At 41.8% G+C, this 13,397-nt stretch overlaps 1 protein-coding gene across 1 annotated transcript; it reads left to right on the forward strand.

Moving 5' to 3' along the window:
- Window positions 1-1,384: 1,384 nt before the first annotated feature.
- On the forward strand, window positions 1,385-12,858 carry LOC106579142 (ras-related protein Rab-5C). Its single transcript, XM_014158741.2, has 6 exons — window positions 1,385-1,540; window positions 4,205-4,583; window positions 6,293-6,444; window positions 6,646-6,768; window positions 11,485-11,578; window positions 11,975-12,858. The coding sequence occupies exons 2-6, from the start codon at window positions 4,418-4,420 to the stop codon at window positions 12,100-12,102; spliced, it is 663 nt and encodes a 220-aa protein (XP_014014216.1). The 5' UTR covers window positions 1,385-1,540; window positions 4,205-4,417; the 3' UTR covers window positions 12,103-12,858.
- The last annotated feature ends 539 nt before the right edge of the window (window positions 12,859-13,397 follow it).

Here is a 13,397-nt window from a genome sequence, read left to right on the forward strand (position 1 = left end):
TTCAACCAGCCTTTGAATTCAGGGTTTGATTCCCACTCCTTTCTGGATTTTTGATTGTACAGTTTGGACTAAGACATGATGAGCTAGCCAGCTAGATGTTTAGCTTATGTCACAGAGAGGCACACAAACAGTGGACAAGGTGAGTAAGTGACTAAGGCTGTGTGAGTCAAATGCAGTGATTTATTTTAGACAAAGAACATTTTACATCCTGCCCTGAATGAAAGCCAGGGCGGGATCAGCCAGCGGTGGCTTCCCGCATGCGCGATTCATTTGCAGTCTGGATGCGGAGGGGTGAACATCTCCTGCTCTGACTGCAGCTGGGAGGGACTGCTGCATGAGGACTGGGCCGCCTGTGAGTGCTTTGGGACAGGGTGGGGCCCACAGCAGCACCCGCTGCTCGTTGAGAAGAGTAAGAACAATACGTGCTTTCACGTCAGAGTCTCCAATAACACCAGAAAAAGTCACTAGATTTGAAAATGTGTTGCTAGAGGGGTCTGAATACTCGCTAAATATAGCGACAAAGTCGCTAAGTTGGCAACACTGATGACACCCAAAAATGCAGATTACCCATTGTTATTAAAACTTGAAATCGGCCATTCCGATTAATCGGTCGACCTCTACTACACAGTTGTTAAAGCAATGTGTAACACTCGTTTTTGTTGGTGGCCACTCTTAGATGGTGCATAGCTAGTTCTCAGACTCTATGTTGCATTCTACCTTCTCCCTAGTTTTCAGCCATTAGCTTCTCTTACGACTGCCTCATGTGAACAACAATTTCGACGCTTTGTTTAAACGTTTAGAAACGTCAATAATCATTGCTTGTTATACGGCTTTCGAAACACATGACCCTTATCTTTCATGCTAGGTAACTAATTAGTACAGGACTCTTGTCTTTCGTAAACAAGCACTGTAACATGGAGATATGGCCGAATGGGCACACTAGTAAGGTGCGTATAATGTGTTTTTAATTATTTCTTGCTGATATGAAAGATAAGGTCTTTATGCTTCCAAAACCGTACCGCAAGCGACGCGTGTTAATGTGCAGATTGAACTTCGGGACTCTTCACAAAATCCCCCCCTAGTAGAAGACGCTTCGTCCAATAACTTACGTGTAATGTAACGTTAATGGAAGTGAGAGTCATGGGCTAGTAGCTAGCTAACTTTGGTAACGTTAGTTTGTTTTGGGAAATATCTGCAGAGGTGGCCACTGCAACAACTGATACCGACAGCTTCCTATCCATTTACCTTCTTCCTCCAGGGGCTGGTTTTGCATTTTGAGGTCCCGGTGTGTCAGTGTACAGTAGTCTAGCCTAGAGTCAGACTACCTAGGCAGCGTGTTTTACAAATAAAAATGTGAGCTTTCTCATCCCACTACTCCAGATTCGAGAGCCTCGTTTCAGGAAGGTGTGTGTAACCCGGATGTTCAGTTACACAACGCGGAAATACAGGATAGAGTCATTCGCCAAACTGATAAGTGAAACAAACATCCAAACAATCATTTGAAGATTAAGGGCAAATACTACGACTGGAATCTAAATCGGTAAGAAAAAACACATTTCCCCTCTAAATAATAGTTGATCATCTTTGTGTACCGTCCTTGTATGTGTCCTCTTTTTTGTTATATTGTTTAAAAAAAATTTTTTTAACTGCATCGTTGGGAAAGAGATCGTAAGTAAGCATTTCACGGTAAAGTCTACACCTGTTGTATTCGGCGCATGTGACAAATACGATTTGATACCTAGCTAGTTACGTTATAGTAGTCAGCTAGCTTACTAGAAATGCTAGCGTAGTAGCGAGTAAGCTACTAAAATGCTCCAGCCATCGCTGCTAGTCAACTATCTATGCATTTTCCACTTACTGACTGTTGTTTTGTCATCTAAGTTAGCTAGCTAACGTATGAGCTGTCTGTCATATGGTTGTTCAACTGGTAGACTTTGTTGTACTCTTAACTTAGGCAGTGCACTGAAACTCAACGTCCTAGTTGTTAGTTAGTTAGCTAGCTAACGTTACGCCAGTGACAGCTTTTGGACATACACAGTTGGTGAACAAAAATATAAACGCAACAATTTCAAAGATGTTGCAGAGTTACAGTTCATATAAGGAAATCAGTCAAATTAAATGAATTCATTAGGCCCCATGTTGGTCACAGATACCTTAAAGGTAGATGCGTGGATCAGAAAACCAGTCAGTATCTGGTGTGACCACCATTTGCCTCATGCAGCGCGACATATCTGCTTTGCAGAGAGTTGATCAGGCTGTGGAATATTGTCCCACTCTTTAATGGCTGTGCGAAGTTGCTTGGTATTGGCGGGACCTGGAACAAACTGTCATACACGTCGATCCAGAGCATCCCACACATGGTCAATCAGTGACATGTCTGGTGAGTATGCAGGCAATGGAAGAACTGGGACATTTTCAGCTTCCAAGAATAGTGTACAGATCCATGTGAGACGGGGCCGTGCATTATATGGCAGCGGATGAATGGCACGACAATGGGCCTCAAGATCTTGCCAGGGTATCTCAGTGCATTCGAATTGCATTTGAGTCATTTAGCAGACGCTCTTATCCAGAGCGACTTACAGTAGTGAATACATACATTTTATACATGTTTATTTTTTTTGTGCTGCAGGATCATTACACAGGTGCACCTTGTGCCGGGGACACATCGATAAATGTGTTCGTAGTCCATATTTTATGCCTGCCCATACCATAACCCCACCGCTACCATGGGCCACTCTGTTACAGCGTTGACATCAGCAAACTAATCTGCCCAGGGACTGCGGTTGAAAATTAGCAGGTTGGCTAAAACATCACTTTTACTGAAACGTTGGTTAATGTGCACTGTCCCTGTAAAAATAAACTCAATCCGCTAGCTCGCCCCCACAACACCATACACGTGGTCTGCGGTTGTGAGGCGGGTTGGACATGCTGTCAAATACTCTAAAACGACATTGGAGGTGGCTTATTTAACATTATATTCTCTGACAACAGCGCTGGTGGACATGCTTGCAGTTAGCATGCCAATTGCACGCCCCCTCAACTTGAGACATCTGTGGCATTGTGATTTTTTTACAAAACTGCACATTTTAGTGTGGCCTTTTATTGTCCCCGGCACAAGGTGCACCTGTGTAATGATCCTGCTGTTTAATCAGCTTCTTGATATGCCACACTCGTCAGGTGGATGGATTATTTTGGAAAGCAGAAATGCTCACTAACAGGTATGTAAAAACATTTGTGCGCAAAATCTGAGCGAAATAAGCTTTTGTCCGTATGGAACATTTCTGGTATCTTTTATTTGAGCTTATGGAACATTGGACCAACACTTTACATGTTGCGTTTTATATTTTTGTTCAGTGTACATAGATGGCATCAAATAGTAAAGAGCAATGATGTAAATAAACCTTGGAATGCTGATGCTATGTATTGGACATTGGGAGCCTTTGAAGCCTCCTGTCGGCCGTATTGGCACTCCCCAGTAGGAGCAGTACTCCATAGGAAATAATGGAATTCTATTCTACAAAATTACATGTATTTATGTATTTGTTTGTTGTTGTAGTGGTGAACATGGCATTAGTAATCCCCAAAAATATAATTTAAGGAAGAACTGACAAAATATCATTTAAAAGATGCATTAAATGCATTAAGGTGTCTGTAATAGAATAAACATGGCAAAAACAAATGTGTAGACACTAATAAATTCATTTCTATAGCTTCCTAAATATATTTTACAATGGTGTAGGAGTGCCAAGATGGAGGTGCGGTGGCTTCAACACAGAGCCCCAGGCCTGTCAGTCATCTACATCATTGATAAAGAGTGCACATTATAGGGACACAGTTTTTGTAAGTGTTTTTTTTAGCCAGCCATGCAAAATCAGACAGACAAGATGCACCCCGTGGAGGTATTTCTGGACATAGTTTATAATGCTTTGGTTGATATCGAATAGGCCAACTGCCTACCAACACATTAACTGAAGAGGCTCTACTTCATATCTGCCAATGTTTGGGTTATCAATATTAACACATCATGCCAGGAAGATATGGTGGCCAATAGCAAGACTGCTCTCACACGAGGACCCGTGTGGTTTGCCTAACTTCCACTTCCACCTATACCTGCAGGGACTTTCCAGCCAGACTAACTGTGGTGTTTTTTTTTATGCTTCTACTTCTTGTCAGTAATCGTTTATCTATCTTTTCTCTACACCAGCACCCCAGTTGCTGCACTTCTTCTCTTTGCCTGGTTTCCGGCTCCGATCAGCTCAGCCCTTCGAACCTGATCCCCATCTGTGCCTGTGTTATACGGATCCCAACCGCTGCCCCCACGTATCGGAATTCCACTGCTGCTCCAGACCCCCCCCACCCCGCTGTCTCTCTTGGCGTGGCCAACCCCTCTCATTCAGGATAGCCTCTGCACAGCTCCATGGCGGGCCGTGGAGGACCGGCGCGACCCAACGGCCCGGCGGCAGGCAACAAGATCTGCCAGTTCAAGCTGGTGCTGCTGGGGGAATCGGCGGTGGGCAAGTCCAGCCTGGTGCTGCGCTTTGTCAAGGGCCAGTTTCAGGAGTACCAAGAGAGCACCATCGGAGGTGAGTTATTTAGTGTGTGTGTGTGTGTGTGTGTGTGTGTATATATATATGTATATATGTATATATATATGTGTGTGTGTGTGTGTGTGCTTTACTAGATCTCATTGCAAGAATGGCATCACCATATCATGGCTGTTAAAAACAAAGCAAATGAGGTCAGACCAAAGGAAAAAGTGTAGGGTTGACACTGAAATTGCATTTATTTAACCTTATTTGACCTTTTGTAGTCAACGCAATCTATGCTCAAGCAAGTCAATGTAGAGGACGATGCAACCGTAGTGGAGATGTCATTAACGCCCAAAAAGGAAATGGATTAAAACTGTAGAACGGCATTTCTGCCGGATGTTAGCCTATCGTATGCAATTCACAATAGTGAGCTCCAGTCAACGATAGAGGGCACAGGAAATGGCCACAATGTAAGAATTGTTAGAGGGGCCAAAGGTTGACATGCCTCATGGGTCCTCACTGCTGGAGAAATGGGCCTTGTTCAAAAAATGCAATCTTTCTTCCTCCCTTCTAGTAGGTAATCAATGATTTAATGACCCAGTCATGTCAGTGATTGGGCTCAATAAAGTGAGGTAGGAAGGAAGGATTGGAACGAGGCCATGGACTCTCTGCGCTGTCATGTGATTGTGGAATTCTAATGTTTGTCATTTACAGACATGGGATTAGCATTTCTCTCTGCAGTTCTGATCTGTAGAAGCAGCAGTGCTGTGCTCGTTAGGAAGTTAATCCTCCAACCTGTTTGGCAGGACATGGTTAAAAAGCACAAATGATACCAAAAATACACATTTTCTCAAATGACCTTGCATAACATTATGAGCCTATTACAAAGTACTGTTTGTTGATAGTGTCCAAGTTATTAGTTTTTCTTAGTCACTGAGGACAATGAATAGAAGTCACTTTGATACTCATAGAATAAAAAGGAAAGTTTAACAACTTCCTAAGTCTGAGGGTGGTTTAACCTTCCAGACTTGGAATTGTAGCAATTTGCCACCCAGGGCTTTTACTTGCGACATAGTTAAATGCACTAAAGAGGAACAATGGGTACATATTGAAGATATGCACGCTCGTCCCAATAATCTTTTCCCGTGTCTATTTTCAAAGGATAAAGCGAAGAAAATGAACAACTTCATAGTTAAGAACACTTTTCAACAATATTGAAGAAGATTTGAACGTATTCTACCAGAACTAATATCACCCCCTAAAAACACAACCCTATGGAACAATCCCTGGATAGCTTTTCAGAATTCACAGATAAATTGTGTGTGTTTTTGTATTATAAAAATAGAACCCTATCAAAGTTCCTTTTTTTTTTTTTTAACGCCTCTGCGTTTTTTAACGTGTGTGTACGACTCAGTTGGTAGGCCTCTGCGTAGAGCAAATTGAGGAACTGCAACTGAAAGCTTTCCCTACACTGGATAGGTTTTAAGTGCCAGAAATGACAAAACAAATGTTGACATTGAAGAGAGTGGGAGAGATTGACATGTCAACCCCGCGTCATGGCGCACTCTATTGCGGTGCAACGTTACTGATCGACGTGCCGGTATAAATGTGTTAAGTAGAACAGACCTGCTTCTCTGTCATGTAGGAATAAAGTCAGTGCTATATAAGACATTTCCGAATGTAATGAACACCGCTCTGTTTCCTCCTCTGACATATCCACTTAACTTTTCTTCCCTCCCTTCCTCCATCTTACTATTATCCAGCTGCCTTCCTCACACAGACTGTCTGCCTGGACGACACGACGGTCAAGTTTGAGATTTGGGACACGGCAGGCCAGGAGCGATACCACAGCCTGGCGCCCATGTACTACAGAGGAGCCCAGGCGGCAATTGTGGTCTACGACATCACCAACAGAGTGCGTAAAGGCTCTTTATCTGTTTCCCCTTACAACTGTGAAGGCAGGGCGTCCAATTGAATTTAATGACCAGTGAAACCAATTGTTTGGTCCTTTTAAGAATATAACTTGTCAATGCTTTATGGGCTTAGTTCAACTCTCTTACCCTGTCATAACCTTAATGTAAATGATGCATTCTGTTCCTTTTGCGTGTTTCACCAGGACACTTTTACGCGAGCAAAGAACTGGGTGAAGGAGCTGCAGAGACAAGCCAGCCCCAACATCGTCATCGCTCTGGCTGGGAACAAGGCCGACGTCGCCAACAAGAGAGCCGTTGATCTCCAGGTGAGAACAATTCCCACGCCGTGTGTGTGTTTCATTGATTGACAACATAACAAAACAGTTAGTATGATAATAACAATATCAGATGCTGATGAATCAATTGTTAGTTTTTTTTTTTTTGTCATAGGCCAAATGGTCTTCTACTATTTGGTGTGGTACTATGATAGTGTACATTTTAAACAAATGTGTACATATACATACATACATACACAGTTGAAGTCGGAATTTTACATACACCTCAGCCAAGTACATTTAAACTCAGTTTTTCACAATTCCTGACATTTAATCCTAGTAAAAATGTCCTGTCTTAGGTCAGTCAGGATCACCACTTTATTTTAAGAATGAAATGTCAGAATAATAGTAGAGAGAATGATTGATTTATTTCAGCTTTTATTTCTTTCATTACATTCCCAGTGGGTCATAGTCATTAGTATTTGGTAGCATTGCCTTTAAATTGTTTAACTTGGGTCAAACGTTTTGGGTAGCCTTCCACAATCTTCCCACAATAAGTTGGGTGAATTTTGGCCCATTCCTCCTGACAGAGCTGCTATAACGGAGTCAGGTTTGTAGGCCTCCTTGCTCGCACATGCTTTTTCAGTTCTGCCAACACATTTTCTATAGGATTGAGGTCAGGGCTTTGTGATGGTCACTCCAGTACCTTGACTTTGTTGTCCTTAAGCCATTTTGCCACAACTTTGGAAGTATGCTTGGGGTCATTGTCCATTTGGAAGACCCATTTGTGACCAAGCTTTAACTTCCTGACTGATGTCTAGAGATGTTGCTTCAATATATCCACATAATTGTCTGTCCTCATGATGCCATCTATTTTGTGAAGTGCACCAGTCCCTCCTGCAGCAAAGCACCCCCACTACATGATGCTGCCACCCCTGTGCTTCATGGTTGGGATGGTGTTCTTCGGCTTGCAAGCTTCCCCCTTTTTCCTCCAAACATAACAATGGTCATTATGGCCAAACAGTTCTATTTTTGTTTCATCAGACCAGAGGACATTTCTCCAAAAGTACGATCTTTGTCCCCATGTGCAGTAGCAAACCATAGTCTGGTTTTTTTATGGCGGTTTTGGAGCAGTGGCTTCCTCCTTGCTGAGCGGCCTTTCAGGTTATGTCGATATAGGACTTGTTTTACTGTGGATATAGACACTTTGGTACCTGTTTCCTCCAGCATCTTCACAAGGTCCCTTGCTGCTGTTCTGGGATTGATTTGCACTTTTCGCACCAAAGAATGTTCATCTCTAGGAGACAGAACGCGTCTCCTTCCTGAGCGGTATGACGGCTGTGTGGTCCTATGGTGTTTATACTTGCATAGTATTGTTTGTACAGATGAACGTTGTACTTTCAGGCATTTGGAAATTGCTCCCAAGGATGAACCAGACTTGTGGAGGTCTACAATTTGTTTCTGAGTTCTTGGCTGATTTCTTTTGATTTTCCCATGATGTCAAGCAAAGAGGTACTGAGTTTGAAGGTAGGCCTTGAAATACATCCACAGGTACACCTATAATAGGCTAATTGACATAATTTGAGTCAATCAGAAGCTTCTAAAGCCATGACATCATTTTCTGGATTTTTCCGAGCTGTTTCAAGGTACGGTCAACTTGGTGTATGTAAACTTCTGACCCACTAGAATTGTGATACAGTGAAATAATCTGTCTGTAAACAATTGTTGGAAAAATTATGTGTCATGCATAAAGTAGATGTCCTAAGTGACTTGCCAAAACTATAGTTTGTTAACAAGAAATTTGTGGAGTGGTTGAAAAACGAGTTTTAACCTCTCTAGGGTATGTGGGATGAAATCGTCCCACCTACTCAACAGCCAGTGGAATCCCGTGGCGCGTTATTCAAATACCTTAGAAATGCTATTACTTCAATTTCTTAAACATATGACTATTTTACACCATTTTAAAGACAAGACTCTCGTTAATCTAACCACACTGTCCGATTTCAAAAAGGCTTTACAACGAAAGCAAAACATTAGATTATGTCAGCAGAGTACCCAGCCAGAAATAATCAGACACCCATTTTTCAAGCTAGCGTATAATGTCACATAAACCCAAACCACAGCTAAATGCAGCACTAACCTTTGATCTTCATCAGATGACAACCCTAGGACATTATGTTATACAATACATGCATGTTTTGTTCAATCAAGTTCATATTTATATCAAAAACCAGCTTTTTACATTAGCATGTGACATTCAGAACTAGCATTCCCACCGAACACTTCCGGTGAATTTACTAAATTACTCACGATAAACGTTCACAAAAAACATAACAATTATTTTAAGAATTATAGATACAGAACTCCTTTATGCAATCGCTATGTCCGATTTTAAAATAGCTTTTCGGCAAAAGCACATTTTGCAATATTCTAAGTAGATAGCCCAGCCATCATGGTTAGCTATTTTGAACCCCACCAAGTTTGGCCCTCACCAAACTCCGATTTACTATTAGAAAAATTTGATTACCTTTGCTGTTCTTAGTCAGAATGCACTCCCAGGACTTCTACTTCAATAACAAATGTTGGTTTGGTTCAAAATAATCCATAGTTATGTTCAAATATCCTCTGTTTTGTTCGTGCGTTCAAGACACTATCCGAAGGGTGACGCGCCCGACACGTTTCATGACAGAAAAATTCTAAATATTCCATTACCGTACTTCGAAGCATGTCAACCGCTGTTTAAAATCAATTTTTTTGCGATTTTTCTCGTAAAAAAGCGATAATATTCCGACCGGGAAACCCTGTTGTCACGTTACAGCAGAGATCCTCAGTTTTCAATAAAGAGAGTGTAGAAGCCCAAGAAATGGTCAGAGACGGCACTTCCTGTAAGGAATCTTCTCAGGTTTTTGCCTGCCATATGAGTTCTGTTATACTCACAGACACCATTCAAACAGTTTTAGAAACTTTAGGGTGTTTTTTATCCAAAGCCAATAATTATATGCATATTCTAGTTTCTGGGCAGTAGTAATAACCAGATTAAATCGGGTACGTTTTTTTATCCAGCCGTGCAAATACTGCCCCCTATCCCCAACAGGCTAATGACTTCAACTGTATACACATACATACACACACACGCATACAGTGCTGTCTGAAAGTATTCAGACGCCTTCACTTTTTCCGCATGTTGCTACATTACAGCCTTATTCTAAAATGGATTAAATCGTTTTTTCCCCTCTCATCAATCTACATACACACCCCATAATAACAAAGCAATAACTGTTTAAAAAAAAAAAGTTTAACATTTATAAACTGAAATCACATTTACATAAGTATTCAGACTCTTTACTTAGTACTTTGTTGAAGCGCCTTTGGTAGCGATTACAGCCTCGAGTCTTATTGGGTATGACGCTACAAACTTGGTACACCTGTATTTGGGGAGTTTCTCCCATTTTTCTCTGCATGTCCTCTCAAGCTCTGTCAGGTTGGATGTGGAGCATCGCTGCACAGCTATTTTCTGGTATCTCCAGATATGTTCAAGTCTGGACTCTGACTGGGCCACTCAAGGACATTCAGAGACTTGTCCCGAAGCCACTCCTGTGTTGTTTTGGTTGTGTGCTTAGGGTCGTTCTCCCCAGTCTGAAGTCCTGAGCACTCTGGAGCAGGTTTTCTGTACTTTGCTCTGTTCATGTTTTCCTCAATCCTGATTAGTCTCCCAGTCCCTGCTGCTGAAAAACATCCCCACAGCATGGTGCTGCCACCACCATGCTTCACCGTAGGGATGGTATTAGCAAGATGATGAGCGGTACCTGGTTTCCTCCAGACGTGAAGCTTGGCATTCAGGCCAAAGAGTTCAAGCTTGGTTTCATCATACCACAGTCTTTTTTTCTCATGGTTTGAGAGTTCTTTAGGTGCCTTTTGGCAAACTCCAAGTGGGCTGTCATGTACTTTTTTTACTGAGAAGTGGCTTCTGTCTGGCCACTCTACCATAAAGGCCTCTAAGAAGAGTCTGGGTGGTTCCAAACGTCTTCCATTTAAGAATGATTGAGGCCACTGTGTTCTTGGGGACCTTCAATGCTGCAGACATTTTTTGGTACCCTTCCCCAGATCTGTGCCTTGACCAATCCTGTCTCAGAGCTCTACGGACCTCATGGCTTGTTTTTGTTTTTTTTCTCTGACGTGCACTGTCAACTGTGGGACTCATCATAAATATATATAACACACACACACACACACACAGGTGTGTGCCTTTCCAAATCAACCACAGATGGACTCCCAAGTTGTAGAAACATCTCAAGGATGCTCAATGGAAACAAGATGCACCAGAGCTCAATTTTGAGTCTCATAGTAAAGGGTCTGAATACTTATGTAAATAAGGTATTTCTGTTTTTTATTTTCAAATACATTTGCAAAGCATTTCTAAAAACCAGTTTTTCCTTTGTCATTGTGTGTTGATAGATGAGGAAAAATATTAATTTAATCTATTTTAGAAAATGGCTGTAACGTAACAAATTGTGGAAAAAGTGAAGGGGTATGAATACATTCCGAATGCACAGTATGTAAAACAAAAAATACTTTGTCGTCCACATTGTCATTTAGGGCCAATTTCCTGGAATTGTCAATGGAAAATCTTAATTTAAATAGCTTTTTAGTCCAGGTCTAAACTCAATCTGTGTCCGGGATACCCCCCTTAATGCTTAAGAACCTGTTATAGCCTTGAATAATCCCCCAAAATTCTGTATTAATAATATAATTGTCCTGTCTTTACAGGAAGCACAGGCCTATGCCGATGACAACAGTCTACTGTTCATGGAGACTTCAGCTAAGACTGCTATGAATGTCAACGAAATCTTCATGGCCATAGGTAAGGGCAACCATCTACCCAGTGAGTCCCAACATACTCCAAGCACTATTGGCCTATAGTGATCACACAGAATGTATGATTACTATTCTATGGGTTTGTCTCAAAAGCCTAAATAGACCTTCACCCTTACATTGTTGCTACTTTAAAAACCCAGGTATAGGATGAATTCAAATTGGTGGATGCCTACTACATTTACGTTTCATTTTTGTTATATAGAAAACGTTCTTATCCAGAGCTACTTACCGTCAGTAACTACCAATCCAATTCCTATCCTGTTTGCATTGTCTTTCACTAGTCCAGATGGCGAGGAATCCACATTTTGGATGTTCTGTTAATTCTGGGAGCACACGAACGCAGCATTAATGGCCCACTCTACTCTACTCTCTGTCCTTGTAGCAAAGAAGCTGCCCAAGAACGAGGCTCAGGGCACAGCCGGGGCAGGGGGCCGGGCCCGGGCAGGAGTGGACCTTCAGGAGCCCGCCCCCCAGGGCCGCAGCGGCCAATGCTGTGGCGGGAGCACTTAGCCGATATCCAATGAACTGACTGAACGAGCCCAGACCACAAATATTATCAAGACAACCAATCACGGCCTAGAGAGTAATGATGCGGGAACTGTTCTCACCCCCCCCCCCAATCGAAAGGAGACCCTTTTTAAAATTATAAGCTAGAGAATTTCAGTGCGACCCTCTCATATACTCTCTATCCCTCCCTCTGCTATACCTCCCATCTTCCCCCTCTCTCACTTTAATCTAATACTAACTGGATTATGTCTTAACATTTTCTGTCCTTTAAAAAAACATTATGTCGATGGATCATACCAACTGCTATTAGCCTTTTTGTCCAGGTGGCAGGTGCATGTCGCAAAGGTTCAGTTGTCTTTTCCTCTTAAAATCATTTTCTTCCTTCCATGTTGGTCTTCCACGTCTGGAAGAGGGAAAATATGCTCCAAGGGGACAATGTGTCTTACGCTCTTTCTCCGGATCTGTCCATTTTGTAAATTAATATTAGCCTTTGTTTATTATTACCGCTGTTCTTTTGGCACGAGTGGGGGATGATTATATAGGACACACCTAATGTGGTTTCCGACCCGTGCGACAAATTAAACTGTAACGGTAACGCAGTGAGCATTTTACCACCTTGTACACCACACAGTCATTTTTAGCATCATGTTTTTGAATCTGTAAGATAAATGTAAGACCTGACATTTTTTTTTTTTAAAGATGACAAGATTTTCTTGGCCAAAATGTACATTGTTAATGGGAATAAATGTTTTAAAACAGTATAACAATCATTTGTTCACCACCAATCAAACAACTGTTCTGTTGGGGGGGGGGGCAGCATGTGGTAGGCCAGCCTCTGACATGAGATTTAAATCATGTATATTGTTATCAAATAAACTTATCTTGTAGTTTGAGGTAAAAAATACACTATTTGCAGAGTTGAAAGAGTAAGGAACCATGGTTCTTATTAGGGGAGAATTTAACATCGTCCACAGCACCCCATTGAACACAGCCAACTGACGAACCTGTGGAAAAGACAGTAAGTAAATTGACCCCTCTTCTACATCACATGAAAACTGGACTATTACAGTATGTCTTGTGCAAACCCCTGCTTTCCTTCCTTGAATCATTTTTCTCCTGTGTTAACGCCTAGTGCTGAATCCTGACGACTTCAACTTTCGCACAGACCTGCCATTGACGTCAATGAAACATTTGAACAAACAAAATTATTGCAAAAGGTAAGAATGCATCCCTTCAAACATTCCACTGTACTATCTACAATGAACAAAAATATAAAGTTGCTGGATATTGGCGGGAAC

The sequence above is a fragment of the Salmo salar genome, chromosome ssa19 (assembly GCF_905237065.1).
Source record: "Salmo salar chromosome ssa19, Ssal_v3.1, whole genome shotgun sequence".
Classification (NCBI taxonomy): domain Eukaryota; kingdom Metazoa; phylum Chordata; class Actinopteri; order Salmoniformes; family Salmonidae; genus Salmo; species Salmo salar.

Bases quoted from the DNA above. Each gene is read 5' to 3' on its own strand.
- LOC106579142 (XM_014158741.2), top strand. From the start codon at position 4,418: ATGGCGGGCCGTGGAGGACCGGCGCGACCCAACGGCCCGGCGGCAGGC. The intron at 6,769-11,484 runs GTGAGAACAATT...CTGTCTTTACAG, and splicing joins AGAGAGCCGTTGATCTCCAG to GAAGCACAGGCCTATGCCGA. The intron at 11,579-11,974 runs GTAAGGGCAACC...CTGTCCTTGTAG, and splicing joins CGAAATCTTCATGGCCATAG to CAAAGAAGCTGCCCAAGAAC.